General features: G+C 41.0%; 1 protein-coding gene across 1 annotated transcript in view; it reads right to left on the reverse strand.

Annotated features, from left to right (window-relative positions):
• Positions 1-3259: 3259 nt before the first annotated feature.
• Positions 3260-16686, reverse strand: part of LOC118160115 (probable polypeptide N-acetylgalactosaminyltransferase 8) — a 31892-nt gene continuing 18465 nt past the window's right edge. Inside the window, exons 7-11 of the mRNA XM_035314648.1 lie at positions 12146-12331; positions 10705-10842; positions 9717-9812; positions 8299-8466; positions 3260-5021 (exon numbers count right to left, since the gene is read on the reverse strand). Of these exons, the coding sequence (XP_035170539.1) occupies positions 4836-5021; positions 8299-8466; positions 9717-9812; positions 10705-10842; positions 12146-12331 (774 nt within the window). The 3' untranslated portion in view covers positions 3260-4835. The remainder of the gene's footprint in view (positions 5022-8298; positions 8467-9716; positions 9813-10704; positions 10843-12145; positions 12332-16686) is intronic.

Raw genomic sequence — 16686 nt, forward strand, 5'->3', positions numbered from 1 at the left:
CTGGGCCAGGCCTTTGTCAGTAAGCCTGCCAATTTTCAATCTCTGAATCATGGCTGCTAACAATTGTATAACTTATCCAAAATACTATTAATGATTTTGTATGTTGAGAGATTTCTGTTTAAAGTAAATGGTTTGATTTGGTGATTTTTTTTCTCTAGAAAATAATGTATTTTCTGATGTATCACAAAATCACCAGCTCCCTTACTGCCGAAGTATTGGAACACAAACTTGAATTTCAAGATGCAGGGAATTGCCAAATTACAAAATAATTGTTCATCTTTTGTCCAAAATTACCAGATAAATTATTGCAATGAACATTGATACTTACTTCCATAAAATTTACCTATAACTGCCAGAATAAGGTAAATGAAGTAGAGTAACTCTTGTTCCCTTGTTCTAGAAAGGTCTGCCATCCTTTTCACTCCCTTCAAAGGCTTGAAAGACCATCCAAGAAGCAGTGGTGAAAATCATTATAACGTTGTATAAAATCAATTCTTTCATTCCAAAATAAAATGTTTTATGAGAACAATGATAAATTAAGGCTATTACGTGTTTGCCTACACATTACACACCCATTGTACACACAGTTTTAAGGCAGATTAAAAGAAAGATTACACAAGAAAGATACCTTGAAGTAAGATACACTTTAGATTAGTGAGTAACCACATATTTGCACAAGGTGAAGTAGGAGGAAAATAATCCCTTGGAGACAGAGATGTAGGTTCCTTCATGGTGTAGTTCAGGATCTCACAGACAGATGTCCCAGAACTGGCACGCTGAAACTTCCTTCTTTGCTTATCTCACAGCAGAAACTGTGTTTGTGTCATCATCAGCTTGTTTAAAGGGCTTTTTCCTTGCAACCCCAAAGGCATGCTATTGATTGGGGGTGGAGTGGGCAGGATGTTTAACCACAGATATTCAATAAACACTGATTACTGCAGTTTTAATCTGTTCTGTAACTTCTTCTGAAGGGCAGCAGCAGTCTCAGTGTGCTGAGAAGCACGCGAGGCTTGTGAGGTCCCTGGAGGTATCTGAGGGGGTTCCTGAGCCAAAACGCTCTTGTACTGTGTGTTCCTCAATGGTCTCTCTGGCATGTTGCAGTCTGTGCAAACCTACTGAGAAGCTCAAGGTCTTCAGGAAATAATCAGTGCTTATAAGCAGTGTTCTGAGATTCTTGGTAGAATGGTAATTGAGAGCAAGCATATGCTGTGCTCTGCAGCAGCCAGGAACCTAGCCAGGGACAAGTGGAGGAGACCATCCAGACAGAGCTTCCTCTCAGTGAGGCTGCTGTCCAGGTGGAGATTTTGCAACCCACACTCTTGGGTGGAGGAGTGTGGGGTGCTCCACCCGTGCAAGGTGTGATCTGGTGGAGTTATGTAGGAAGCAGGTGGAGTAGCTGCTGAAGGAAGTCAGCAGGTGATGTTGCTTTAGGAAAGGGGAACAAGAAATACAGTAATACTTGTAGCACTGCATGGGTAATTACTAGGGCCCTGTCTCACTGATCTCCAAGGACTAGAAAACAAAGAACATCAACAAGACAGGCAGCACCTTGGAAGAGAAGGTGTGGTGTGGTCAGACACACAGAAATTCAAGTCCAAATGAGATGCAGAGGCAAACTTGGATGGCTCCGGTGTGTGATAGCTATCAGATGAAGTTTCCTTGCATCATAGGTTTGCACATATGTATCTCAGTCTTTTTCGACATGGCTGTCAGCGTAGCACTCTAATATTGCACCTCTTTTCCTTGAAATATGCTGAATTGACAATGTATTTGCAAAGTTACCTGTATGAGACGAGTATTTTGCCATTATCAAACTACTGTCTTCCCTTAAGATAATGTTTGCCATTAACCATATGTTGCTAGCTTTAAATACTGAAGATGCTTGCTTAAATAATACTTATGCAAAGCCCTAGTGCCATATTTACCAGGTGTGAGAGACAGGGCATTACCCTGTTTTACCCTCTGTAGTTGATGAGCTCCTTATCTTGTTGGCAATCTTCAGGCTTGTGCTTTGGTTACTGAGGGATTCTGGGTGGCTGTCTGTGAGCAGCTCTGCCTCTCTATGCTGGCACAGCTTCACAGTGGTATGAATCTCAGTCATTTTGTTGATAGTTGGTTTGAATTAAAGTTTCCCTTTGCGTCTGAACACTCATTAAAAACTTCTGTTATGTTATTATTTATTATTTGTTTTCCTCTGTTTAACACATGACTCACATGTCATTCTGCAGTAGCTGAGGTGATTTTCTGCGTTTCTGAATGTTCAGCTAATGACTGGTTACCAAATCAAGAAGAGATCCCATTCATTTACTCACTGGACTTGGGTGGCAAAGTTTTGGTAGCAGGGGGGACTGCAAGAGGGGTCTCTATAAGAAGAGCCGAGAAGCTGCCCCATGTTAGAGAAGAGCCAGTTCCAGCTGGCTCCAAAAGGGACCCACCACTGGCCAAAGCTGAGCCAATGAGTGACATTTCTTATGCTTCTGTGAGACCATGTTTAAGTAAGGGAAAAATGGCTGTTCAACAGCAGCTTGGAGAGAGGAGTGAGAACATGAGAAAACCAGCCCCACAGGCATCAGGGTCAGTGCAGCAGGAGAGCAGGAGGTGTTCCAGGCACCACAGTAGCAGTTCCCCTGCATCCTGTGGAGAGGCCCCTGGTGCAGCAGGCTGTCCCCCTGCAGCCCATGGGTCTCACATGGAGCAGATCTCCATGCTGCAGCCCGTGGAGGAGCCCCCAGTGGAGCAGGTGGATGATGTAGCCTGAAGAAGGCTGCGGCCCATGGAGAGCCCCCACCAGAGCAGACTCAGGGCCAGCCTGTGCAGAGGAGCCCATGCAGGAGCAGGGGGTCTGATGGGAGCTTAGCTAGCCATTGGTGTGAAACCACCACAGCTACAGCCATAGGTTCCTTCTCGTGACACACCATGACATACGGTTTCTACCCCCACTCTTGACTTGCTGAGAACTCATGCACTAGTTCACCCTCATGCAGTGAATTTCCAATTTAAAAAGTATTATTAGTGAGAGCAATGCATTACTGCTGTAGCACCAAAAATAAATAAATAAATAAATAAATAAATAAATAAATTGTTCTTTATGTCTCACCAAGGATCACCAGAAAGCACTAGTCAGAGAATTGAGTTATTCTCTTATGGCTACTGTCTTTCCTAAATTAGCCAAACAGTTGCATTTGTGGATGGGCTTCAAAAAAATAAGACAACACATACTTGAGAGAAACCAATGTATTAGTACATTTGTTTTGTTTTGTTGTTGATCCTTGTGTATAACTGTTGGCCATACATCAAGAAACAGAATATCCAGACTTTCTGGAATATTTTGATGTTTTCCAAACTCTAATTTCAAAACAGACTTGTTCAAATGCCTATTACATTTTGGTTGTATTAAAGATGAAGAAATGGTTAAGTGAACACTTTTTATTTACCATCACCAGCAGCAGCAAAACAGATTATATTCTCAGTAGTGCTGGCAAAATTTCCACAATCTTCACTGTGCTTTCCAAATTGCTAAATCCTTTGGCTTTGGTCAGACACACTGTTGAAGATGCAGAAAACCAGCAGAGCACATATAAAACATTTTCTTTGGTGTCTGGCTTTGACACAAAACATGGGAATAATCCAATCTGGATAAAATGTAGCACTTCTAAAAATCAATTTCCAGGGAACAAAAAAAAAAAAAAAAAAAAAGATTTTCTTTTAAGAAGAGTTTGTCCAATTCCAGACCTGAATATCAGGGATAGATGGTTCACACCAAGTTTACAGAGAAATCAGAAAACAAAATGGAAGTCATATCAGTTCATGAGATTATATTCAAACAAACTCTGAACACATTTTCTAATCAAATAAAGTGCTTGGCACTTTTTTGATAATGAAATTACTTCAGGCTGAAACTGTATATTTTCAGTAAGTTTGTTTTGCAGGAGTTCCCTTTAACAAATAAGCGTAGGTCCTAGGAGTGGTTACTCTAAGAAGTAAGACAGCTAGTTCCTCCTACCTCTATTTCTATACTAGAGAAGAGGAATTCATATTGAGTCTACCTGGAGTTTGCCTCTCATTAGCAACTCTGACTGTATTTTACATGGTTTCTTCAATAGGCATACACTACTGCACTGGCCTGATATTAGTTTGCAGAAACTACTGAATTAAATCTCTCTTAATAAACACTCTTAGCTGGCTCACACAAATCAGATTCATGAAGGTATTAATAAAATAGCCTTAGTGTAGCACACTGCTGAATCTAATAAACTTTACTGAGAAACTGATTCATGTCCAGGTAAATTATACAGAAAGAAAATGCACTTCATTTCACCCACTAGCATGAACACATAATGACAAGAAGTATTGCATTATCTGTATCATCCAAGAAAAATTATCCAATTCAGCCTAAGATAAACTCATAAGCTGTGTTTAAGCAAGAAGCCTTAGACCCATATTTGTTGTTTCTGAATATTCATAAGTTACAAAGTGAGAGGCATTGCAACCTGCTCTGTTATTAATGAGAAGAGGTAAGCACTTCCAAATGACATCATCAATAACTCAAGTGGGCTGAAACACTTTTAGGAGTAACTGCTTCTCTCCAGTGATGACGAAACAGAGCAAAGACAATTCCACTCCTAACCAAAGAAACTCATGGTTAGGAGTGGGATTGGCAAGGGCACGTGGCAAGGGATGCCAAGAACACAGAGAGATTAATGTGTACCTTTGCATTAGTAGATGACAGCTATTGTATTAAGTAACACATTGTTAAAACCCTTGCTATGTAACTCTTCAGTTCACTGCTTTCAGTGCTGTGTTACGAACACAGCAGTTTTCAAAGAAAAAGATCCTCAATTAAACACTTTCACTGCTGTATCCTGTGTTCCAGATCTTTGGTCTTTTCCCCAGTCCTTTACTGTGTGTTGAATATTCCACCTTTGTCCTGTGCAGGTCTGCATTACAAGTCTGTATGTACCTGTACTGTCTGCTGTGATTTCAAGGCATCTTTTAGTGTTTCTATTGATTACAGCTGATCCCTACAAAAGGAAAAAAAAATATGAGAGAAGATGTGGGCATGTAAATTTAGTGCTTAGTCAGAAAGTAATTGTCTTGGCCTCTACAAATGAGTCTGACAAACAATACTAGGTGACTGATACAAAAGAAAAATTTTACATTTGCCTCATGCTAATGAAGCATTACAGTTTTTGGTACCCTTCAATGCCTATTAAATATATTTAGAGATTTATTTTGTGCCTGCTTTTTGGATTTTTTTATTCTTCTTTGTTTGTTTCCTTTTACACTTCAAATAAACATTTTATTATATCATAAAATAATAGAATCATAATCATAGAATCATACAATCACAGAATGGTTTGGATTGGAAGGGGCCTTAAAGAACATCCAGTTCCAACCCCCTGCCATGAGCAGGGACACCTCCCACTAGACCAGGTTGCTAAAAGCCCCATCCAGCCTGGCCTTGAACACTTCCAGGGATGGGTTATCCACAGCTTCTCTGGGCAGCCTGTGCCAGTGCTTCACCACCCTCATAGGAAAGAATTCCTTCTTAATATGTAACCTAAATCTACCTTTTTTAGTTTAAAGCCATTACCCCTTGTCCTATCATTACACTCCTTGACAAAAAGTCCCTCCTCAGCTTTCCTGTAGGCCCCCTTTAGTTACTGAAATGCTGCAATAAAGTCTCCCTTTAGCCTTCTCTCCTCCAGGCTGAGCAACCCCAACTCCCTCAGCCTTTCTCCACGGGAGAGGTGCTCCAGCCCCTTGACAATCTTTGTGGTCCTCCCCTGGACTCCTTCTAATACTTCCATGTCCTTCTTCTGCTGTGCACCTCAGAGCTGAACGTAGTACCCCAAGTGGGGCCTCACAAGAGCACAGCAGAGGGGGAGAATCACCTTCCTCGCCCTGCTGGCCACACTTCTTTTCATGCAGCCCAGGATAAGGTTGGCTTTCTAGGCTACAAGTGCATATTGACAACCCATGTTGAGCTTCTCAACAACCAACACCCTCAAGTCCTTCTCTTCATGGCTGCTTTCAATTCATTCTCTTCCCAGCCTGTGCTTGGGATCCCAGTGCTTGGGATTGCCCTGACCCAGATGCATTACCATGTGGTTGGCCTTTTTGAACCTCACGATGTACGTACAAGCCCACCTCTCAAGCCTGTCCAAGTCCTTCTGCATGTCATCCCTTCCTCCTAGCATGTCAGCTGCGCCACTCAGCTTGGTGTCATCATCAAACTTGCTGAGGGTGCATTCAATCCCACTGTCCATGTCACTGATAAAGACGTTAAACAGTGTCAGTCCCCATACCTGCCCCTCAGGGACACCAGTCATGACTGATTTCCACCTGGACATTGATCCATTGACCACAACTCTTTGAGTGTGACCATCCTATGAATTCCTTACCCAATGAGTGGCCCATCCATCAAATCCATGTATTTCCAATAAAAGACAAGGGTATAATGCAGGACAGTGTCAAATGCTTTGCACAAGTCCACACAAATTATATCAATTGCTCTTCCCCTATCCATCAATGCTGTAACCCCAATTCATAAGGCCACAAGATTTGTCAAGCATAATTTTCCCTTAATGAGGCCATATTGGCTATTACCAATCACCTCCTTATTTTCCAGGTGTCTTAGCATAGTTTCCAGGAGGATCTGCTCCATGATCTTGACAGGCACAGAGGTGGGACTGACTGGCCTGTAGTTCCCTGGATCTTCCCTTTTTCTCTTTTTTAAAAAGGGGGGTTATGAATTTTCCTCTTCCAGTCAGCAGGAACTTCAACAGACTGCCAATTCTTAACACTGTATCCTGTTTCTAAATAAATCTTAACATATCTTAACACTACATCCTATTTCTCCATAAAACTAGTAACAGATAAAAGAATAGTCATCCCTTATCTCTAAGTCAATATTTCAGTTTTAACTATTGCGAAAGGCGTGGGGTGTGATTAAGTCATCTCATTACACTGGAAACGAGGATGTTGACAAGTAGCTGGGCTCCAGACCAACAGGATCTTAACTGACTCCTGTTTGCCAGTTGTTTCACTATGATAATGCTCGACACATATGAGGAACTGAAAGTTTACTTTTAAGGTGGATCTAAATCTTCCAGAAACACACCTGCACTTTTTCTAAGTTTTATGGTTACAGCCCAGACTAAAGATAAAAGAAAATCTGTATTAGAATTTCTGGAGAACATGTAGATCTATATTATTTGTTATACTTCACTGAAACCTTTGTCTTTCACCAGTTCAACTCTGTTTTCTACCACTCTTACTGGATTTGTCTCCTGTTTAGTTTTTCACTGAGAGGGATATATAGTAGACATTGCCCATACATTATATGTAAAATTAATTAACTACTAATTACATAAGCTAATAAGGTTTGAACTGACTGACAAGGGTGAAGATGCATGGCTTCCTTTCCACCTCTCCCTTCATCACTGCTATTGCTGCAATGTTTATCTTCCCCCAGCACCATGATACACCATGGCTGTATCTCTCCTAGACTAGCTGACTAAGCAGAAGGAAGAGGTACTGAATACAGAAGATGAAAGTATCACTGACGCTCTTAAGCATGTCAGCATCATCTAGCATAAATACTGCACAAATGGAGACAACTGAACTTTTCATATCATGAAGACTCTAATGGCCAGCTGTAACCAGAGCACTGAAAAGATGACCCTAGCCTGATCTCTGGCTAGGACTTCCATGCTCTGACACTGTAACAGATGAAAGTACCAGAGAGGGAGCAGGATGTGGTGTCGGCCTGTTACTTTTTCCCTTAAGACCAACAGGTCCCATGAGAAGAATGGGAAGACAGATGGTGGATAGTGGAGAGGGTTCACGATGCACAGTCAGACCAAAAGCAATAGAGACTCCTGGGTTTGCATATTTCCTACCTTTCAGCTGAGCTGTGAGCAAGTGAATGTTTTTAGTCTTCCCAGCTAAAAATTAAAAGACCTTTATGCTTTAACCTTTGTGTAACATGCTTAAGCCAGCTGATTCTACCCAGAAAGACAGACAGATGGACAAAGGTAAGTGGCTATGGTTCAGATAACAAGTGAATACTACTTAAATTCTGGTAACTCAGTCAGCTTCTGTTGTATGACCATTCCCCATATCACACACCCCTGAAGACTAAATCAACTTCATCTTAGCTCTTGTAGTGACACCTGCAAGTCTTGAAATTGAGGCAACACTATTCAGAGGCAAACTGTTGTGCAATGAAAGTGTTTAAGTGTTCCTCATAATGGGAAAGCTTATCAAAACGTGGGGGTATAGAAATGCACCTACCTGCTTAAAATCCCAGTGCAAATTCAGGCCTTTACTCACAGCTATGTCACATTGCTCTAAAATTGGCAGGTCCCCTCTCCCAGGGTCTGTTACACATCGATCAACTGCATTTAGTCGGGCACGTAAACCTCCTATGAACATTTCTCCTGTGCTGTGATAAAACACATGCTGAAAGGCAAGGTGACACCACTGACAGTGAGTTAAAGTACTAAGAAAATCACAGAATCACAGAATCACAGAACTGCAGGGGTTGGAAGGGACCTCGAAAGATCATCAGGTCCAACCCCCCTGCCAAAGCAGGTTCCTCAGAGCAGGCTGCCGAGGTAGGCATCCAGACAGGCCTTGAATATCTCCAGAGAAGGAGACTCCACAACCACATTGGGCAGCCCGTTCCAGCGCTCCGTCACTCTCACTGTGAAGAAGTTCTTTCGCATGTCGGTGCAGAACTTCCTGTGTTCTATTTTGCGGCTGTTGCCCCTTGTCCTATCCCCACAAACCACTGAAAAGAGGTTAGCTACATCCTTCTGTCTCCCACCCCTCAGATATTTGTACACATTGATAAGATCCCCCCTCAGTCTCCTCTTCTCCAGGCTGAACAGACCAAGGTCTCTCAGCCTTTCTTCATAGGGAAGATGCTCCAGGCCTAGTATCATCTTTGTGGCCCTCCGCTGGACTCTTTCCAGGAGATCCCTGTCTTTTTTGTACCGGGGAGTCCAGAATTGGACATGGTACTCCAGGTGAGGCCTGACCAAAGCAGAGTAGAGGGGGAGGATCACTTCCCTTGACCTGCTGGCCACGCTCCTTTTAATGCACGCCAGGATCCCATTGGCCCTCTTGGCCACCAGGGCACACTGCTGGCTCATGGTCAAATGTGTCATGGTCAAAATCTCATCAGCAGACTGATAGAAGACAGTTCCCAAACTGATATTGAGCTGTATCAGCTGTACAGTAGCAGTACTCACTGATCTCTCAGTAATGAAACTAGGATGAATGTGACACCATACAATGTCTTTCTCCTGTGGTAATGAAAAAAAGCAGGATGCTTACTCCTGAATGGTAACCCTCAGCTTCCTACCTATGGAGAGAATAGGCAGTGAGGTGTGTGGAAGAGCTCCATCTCTCTCCCTTTTAACGCACTGATCTTCTGTCAATCAACAGGATCAGTATCAACATAAGGTCTCATGTTTTTCAGCAAGGCTAAATCAAAAACTTTAGTTTAATGCACTTAGATGTCCAAATGAGCCTGCTCTGATACCAGTTGGATTGGGGATCAGAATTTAATGAAATAAAGTTTAATATTTCCCTTTCAAAAGCATAGGGAGGATAGTCATGATAGCCTTTTTCATGTCCCTTGAGAGCTTAAAAGTAACAGTTAGCAATACCTCATATGTGAATATCTGTTCACTTATTTGTATTACCTGTGGTGAGTATGCATGACAGGGATATATAATTGGTGTGTTTCCAGGGACCGGACCTTGATCAATGCAGAGGTCTTCTTTCAATGTGTTTTTCATCTACAGAATAAAATAGGAAATTTACCATGAGGAACAGCAATTCTATTTTTGACTCCTCATCCCTAATTTTAGAAACTGTCCTGAGAGTAATGTTACTTTATTCAGAGTATTGAATCCTGAAGTGGGAAATACATTATGGTTTTAGAAAAATAAAAAATAAAAAAATCTTGAGTTACTATTGTAGAAATTATTCATCACAGTAAAAATCAAAAGCAGATCTAAGGTACTTCAAAGGCTCATCAATGTTATGTAACATTGCACCATCTCAGAAGTCACCAGGCAGCTCCAAACAGGTGGGTACCACTGCCCAGCTCTAGCAAGGTATATAAGCCTGGGTCTAGAAACTGCTTAGCTATGTTAAGAAGCCACTGCAGCCTGGATGGTTAGTTCTCCCTTTTGTAAACAGGAAAAACTATTGTAATTATATATATTGTTATTCTCTAGAACTATTGCTAAGCTATTTGCTGTCTCAATTCATACTTTCATGTTTTCCAAATTATCCTGCTAACTTCTGCAGAAAAAGTCCATACAATCCAATCCTTATCGTTCAACTCCATGGAAAAATGCAGGTACTTACAAGAAGTTGTTGATCTATTCTTGTTGATCAGTTGGTGAGTTTTGCATATAGTAAAACGATGTATATTATGCACTTTCCCAAATTTCTTTTCTACTCTCATCACTACATATACAATAACCACAGTTTAGAAATTCTAGTTTGATAACTAATATGAAAAAGGTGTTTGAAAGCTTTAATGTCTAGAAAGACATGTTAAAAGACTTTTTAAGGTTTCTAGTGAAATATATTACAATCAGAAAAACAGTGTTTGCAACATTTCTTCCTAACACTAGAGTTAATGAGTCGTTCCATATTTGAAATAGACTCAGTACTTACTGTTCCATAGCCAACAATGTTGGGAAGAAATCTTAAATTAGGGTAAACATTTTTTATGTACCAGTCAAAGCCTTTACAGTTCATTTTTTTCCTTAGCTCTTTTCTGGAAGAAACATCTCCATAGTCTATTCCAGAATTCTGCAAGAACACCATACTTAATTTCAGAACATAGAAGTCATCTGAGAAACCAGGAAAAACACAGACTTATTTCTCCATATTTCCTATTGATGGCATACAAATTATATTCAAAAGGTCATTTAAAAAATCCATGCACGTTTTTAAGTTTCAGAAATTCAGAACTTGTTTTGCCTAGAAGTACCAATACATTGATGAAAAGCTAACATGCTATGATTTCATAAATATAAAGAATATCAAACTAGGAAAGTTTGACAGAGATAAGTCCTACAAGAATTTAGATCCAGTCTTTAAGCAGTGTTCTAAAATGCAGTCCGAGGCCTGAATCAGCTTAGGAACTTCAACTGCATTCGTACATCCCAGAGAAAAATGGTCATTAAAAATGAAGAATTTTCACACAGGTTTCATTCATTGTGAAAACTGTTATATATGTTACAACTAAAAGCTTAGTTTTTGATGACTACCATATTCAGATGAGAAATTCCATATATTTACTGTAAAGGTTAATGGGAACGGGAAATGAATTATTCTGAGGTTTTAATTTATAGTATGTGACTATGTATTTTGTTTCTGTAATACAAGGAAAATACAAGCAGATAGGAAGCTGTTCTTCCTTTGTTAAAGATTCATAAACCCACTAAGGGCAGACTGGGAGAATTCATACAGTTTTTGTTAGTAACCAAAGTATATATACTCAAATGACTTGACAATTTCATATCTTCAACAGTTTGTACAGGCTAAAATCATATTCAGAGGTATTGAAGTTAATTAAATATATATAAACATATACATATATATAAATAAATACATAAATAAAGGACAGATTATTATTAAAGGAAAAATAGCAGTGTAAAAATGTTTTTCATGAACAGGAGTAAAAAGTCTTGAACGGTAAATGACTTGACAAAGTGAGAGAGAAACAGAAAGTTCCAACAAAGAATCAAACAGGGACCTAATTTTATAAGACTTACCTCATAGATCTCAGTGAGTGTTAAGAACATCAAGCCAAATGAGAAGTCAATATACTGTGATTAACATGAATGAACTACTGCATTTGAAAACACTTTGAGTGGTGCCTGATGTAATTCACAGTGCTTTCTTAGCCAAAGAGGAACAAATCTATAAGCATGGCTCTTAGATGTCATCCATACCAATAATTACCACCACATCAATATTAATAACTTTTTTTTTTTTTAATAACTACTCGTAACCATGATAGCTTGCCTCTTTTCCTGTGGCCATATGCTCTTATTTGACCACTTTTAAACTCTGCTTATCAGTTTGAAACATAGGAAAACATTGCCACCTCAATTGGAAGATTCCATGCAAAGTAGACCATGTACTTGTAGTCATCCATCCATACTTCCGCTACTCGCAAGGCATTGCGTTTCACTGCAATACTCAAGTCCGGCAAGTAAGGCTTGTGAGCTCTTTCCAAATGAGCAATTCTCGAACAGGGCAGTACTTCTATTTTACCTCCACACTGCCAGGCCTGGATCAAGAAGAGAGAATGTCAGGTAAAGTTGCCCATTTCTTCAAGATCTATGCATTTTTGTTAAAATGTTCCCATTTTTGATCTCCCTAGTCTTTCACCAGATGAGCTGCCATGCCCTCAGCATTTCAAGTTATAGTTCCTGGCTTGAGTAAATGAGAATTTTTCAATACCTCTCAATGCTACTGTGTGTATCCCTATCACAAGTCCAGGAGAGCAAAAGAATATTCTTTCTTCCTTTTCTTTGCCATCATCATCAACAAAATTGCTCACCAGTTTCCTGTTGCAAGGCACTCAGAACCACTTTGATACTCTAAGGCAAACTGGTATATGCCTCCAAACAGTCTCACTAGAAGCTAGACTGCTAAATACTGTGGTGGATGTGGGCCTGAATCAGGAACTGTCAGGAGCAGTGACATGGCCTGGACAATCCTGAGAACAAAATTCATCCTGCAAAATCTTATATATGTTAGGAAGAATTCAAGAGGAAGAAAAAAAATCCAGTGGGTTCCTGGAAAATATGTACTTGGCATTCAAAAAGATACCTAAGCAGGCTACAGCCAACACTTCAAAAGTACCAAATATCCAGCACAAACATACCCAACCTTACTATATATGAACCAGTGCAAGTGTGGAAGCTCCTCAAGAGGCCAGAAGCTATGCTAATCTAAACTCAAGCTTACTAATTAGGATTCAGAACTAAAAATAAAAAGAGCTGTAAGAACATGCGAAAAAGTCCATACTGGACCAAAGGTCCATCTAACCTGTATTCTGTATACAGAACAAACTACAAACTTATTCCTGGAAAAGGGTAAGAACAAGCCAAATACATCTGTTACCTCTCACAGTCCTCAGTTATTTTCCGGCCAGGAGGCTTTCTGCCTGGTGTTTACTAACTCTGAGTACATTTTTCTTCAATAACTCTTCAGTCTTCCCATCAAGGACTGCAAATTTTTAAGACCCACCATATTTTTTGGAAGGAGATCCACAAATCTGCAGCTGGAAGAGTGAAGTTAATCCTCCCTCTTGTTCATTTTGAACCTGGCTACTACTGTCTTTCAAAGCCCCCTAGCTTTCATATTTCTTTAGAAAGATAAGCACTATGTTCTTTTTTTTCTTTCTTTTTTTTTTTTAATCTTCTTAGGTCTTCTAGAATATCTCCATCCACCATTACTTTTCAAAAATATTTGCTAATGGAATTTTTAGTTCTGAAACATGTTCCCTAATAGCTGAATATGCTCCAGATAAAAATATTGGGGAGGGGGGAAGTCATCCATTCTTGATTTGAAGACATCTGAAGTTGAAGAATACATTACTTTCTAGGGGACATGGACCTGTCGTTGTTTTAAGAATTAAAGTTGTGCTTTTGCAGTGGAAAATTCCACTAACCATGCATATTCAAAAGTGATTGCACAGACATAGCAGTGGGGAGTATGTTAAGCAAGTAAGGGGACAGTGGAAGGTCCCACTGTCCCAAAACAAGGAGGATGACTAAGAAAAACAAGACAAGCAGTTGCAGAATCATCAAGAACAAGAAGCTACAAAATCATGGCCCCCCTTCCAGTTCAAAAAAAAAAAAAAAAAAAAAAGGGGAGAAATAGGTGAAATTAAAGGTTGGTCAAATAAAATTGCATATACAGGGCAGTTTAACAAGCAGTGCATAGTTCATGAACCTGTAGCACTCAGCCAATGAGGAAACAAGGAAGGAATCAAGCGTCAGGTAATAGGGAATACAGGGCTATGATACACTTCCGCTGTGCGCACCTGCTTGCAGAATGCCCACCATTGCAATCATGAATAAAAATGCTACTTCACTGAGATCCTCGCCTGAGCTGCAGATTGTTTCTCATAAACTGGGGGCTCACCCAGGATCCAGTTGCCTTCAGGGGAGCCCCATTACCACTGCAGCAGGAAGGCATGCCTCACTGATTTCAGCGGTCCTGTGCCTTGGTGACGGTGCTTCTGCAGAGATCTGACAAAGGAACCGAGACTGATTACGACAGCAGGACTGGTGAAGAATTAGGGAAGAAAGGAAAGTAGGCATTCCAGTTTCGAGAATTGACCCAGTAACTCTGTGCACAGACCAAGGTAAGAAATATTAAGTATTGCCTTGGGGGTTGGGCAAGACTCGTGTGAAGTGTGATTGAGACGTACTTTTGTACGAAGTGAGTGTAGAGTCCTGATCCACAGTTCTGTAGCTCCACAAGGGGCATGGCCAGAGACAGACGAAGTGAGAGTTAGAAGAGAGAAAGGAAGAGTCTTGTGGAAATCTGGTGTACACTACCTCCATGCATGGCAAAGTGCTCAGCAGTACACCCCCATTTTCTTGAACTTTAGCATGTGGTACCCTGAAGGGGGAAAAATTTCTTCAGCAGCACACTGACAAGGGCTAGGAAAAATAGGAAATAAGGGTTCCAGGGGACTGCGAGATATCCCTAGGGCAGTGCCTACCAGTAGTCCTTCAGGAAGAATGATAAGAAATTGGAAAAAAATAATCCCAAAACTAGAGGAAATAATAAAAAGAAAATGATTAAATACTGTGTATTAATCTAAACAAAGGAACCAATTGAGGGAACAGCAGTATTTTGGCCAAAATATGGGTATGGTGAAAATTGGGTTTGTCAGGCTTTGAATTTATACGTAAATGATAAGGCTCCTTTTTTGGAGGAAGAGTTGTTATGCTGCTTGCTGTGTGCAGGAGGTAAGCCAGTTTTTATTGAAAAAGGGCCACGACCAGGCAGAGGGAAGTGCGGGTTGATGGAAACCCTTGGATAATTTACACACACACCACAATCATAATATTGCAGCAGTAGCAGCAGCAGCCGCTCCAGGAAGGGAGCCAAGGACTGCAGTTAACCCTGTCCCTAGACAAAAAGTGCACTCTAGACTCTGGCAAGAATTAGAACAACTTCGAAGAGATATTGAGAATTTCCCCTTCCCTTATACTAGCAGTACTAACGCTCCTAAGTATCCTCCTAGGGAGGGCCCAGAGGGACAAGGACAAATAGGTTATGTGAACTCCCCCCCCCCCCCCCACCCCTTACCAGCAGAGAGGTTAGGAAATTTGAGAAGGAAGTGAAGGCTTTAACTGAAGACCCTACAGGACTAGCAGAAGAGTTACACCAGTTTCTAGGGCCTAATTTAGATTTGGGGCAGGGGGGAGAATATCGATCTTGAGTATGTTATTCACTGGAGAAGAGGGGGGAATGATTAGGCAGGCAGCTATGCAAGAATGGGAAAGAACCAAACACCCAGGACAAGGAGTAATTCCAGAAGAGAAGAAATACCCACTTGCCAATCCCAACTGGGATAATAACCCACAGCACTGAAATCATATGGGAGACTTAAGGGATATAATAATAATGGCAGTTAAGGAAGCATAAATAGGAGAGTACTTGGGGATGAATCCTAAGGACCCAGTAGCCCAAGGGCTCTTATAAGTTCATTTTGTGACTAAAGCCTGGCTGGATATACAGAAAAAGCTCCAGAAGGTGGAAGGACAGAGCAAACAGTCACTGGAGACCCTCCTGTGGGAGGCCCAGAAAGGTAGATGAGAAGGAAAAGCAGAGAGCGAAACTAATGGTCTTCACAGTGGACCAGGTAGTGAGGTAGAGGGTTGGAGAAAGAGGAAGAAAAGTTTCAGGGGAAGTTGGGCCCAGGATAGAAGGGAGAGGAAGAGAGACAGAAGAATGGCAGGCTAGGAAAGCTACCTGTGTTACATCCTAAATCCTAGCAGGAACAGGCTTTGAGAAGATGTTCTAAGTATGGCCCAGCCAGTCATCTCAAACGGGAGTGTCCGGAATGGAAGAAGGAGGAGAGATTGTTTTCTGTTACAAATTCAGAGTAGGAGAGTCAGGGCTTCTCAGAAAGCTGGTCCCACCAAGCACCCCTGATAAATATAGCGGTGGGACCTAATGAAGGAGTTGTATTTAAAATAGATACTGAGTGTTGTGGTTCTACCCAGCTGAGCAGCTGAGCTCCACTACAACTGCATTACTCCCCCTTCTCAAAGGGAAAGGGGAAGAAAATACAATGAAAAGGTCTCAAGGACTGAGATAAGGACAGGGAAATCACTCAACAATTACCATAACGGTTAAAACAGAGTCAGAATAGGGAGATTAATAAAATTTATTACCTATTGCTGATGGGTTGGAGCACTGTGAAACAAAACAAAACAAAACAAAACAAAAACAAAAACAAAAACAAAAACAAAAAAAAAAAAAGAAGAAGAAAGAAGATGGGAGCGCATTCTCCCCATTCCCCCCTCTTCCACCTCCTCCCCTCCCCCGGACTGGCATGGGGGGGGCGGGAGTGGGAGCTGTGGTTGGTCTGCAACACTTTTTCTCCACAGCTCA

The sequence above is a fragment of the Oxyura jamaicensis genome, unplaced genomic scaffold (assembly GCF_011077185.1).
Source record: "Oxyura jamaicensis isolate SHBP4307 breed ruddy duck unplaced genomic scaffold, BPBGC_Ojam_1.0 oxyUn_random_OJ97988, whole genome shotgun sequence".
NCBI lineage: Eukaryota > Metazoa > Chordata > Aves > Anseriformes > Anatidae > Oxyura > Oxyura jamaicensis.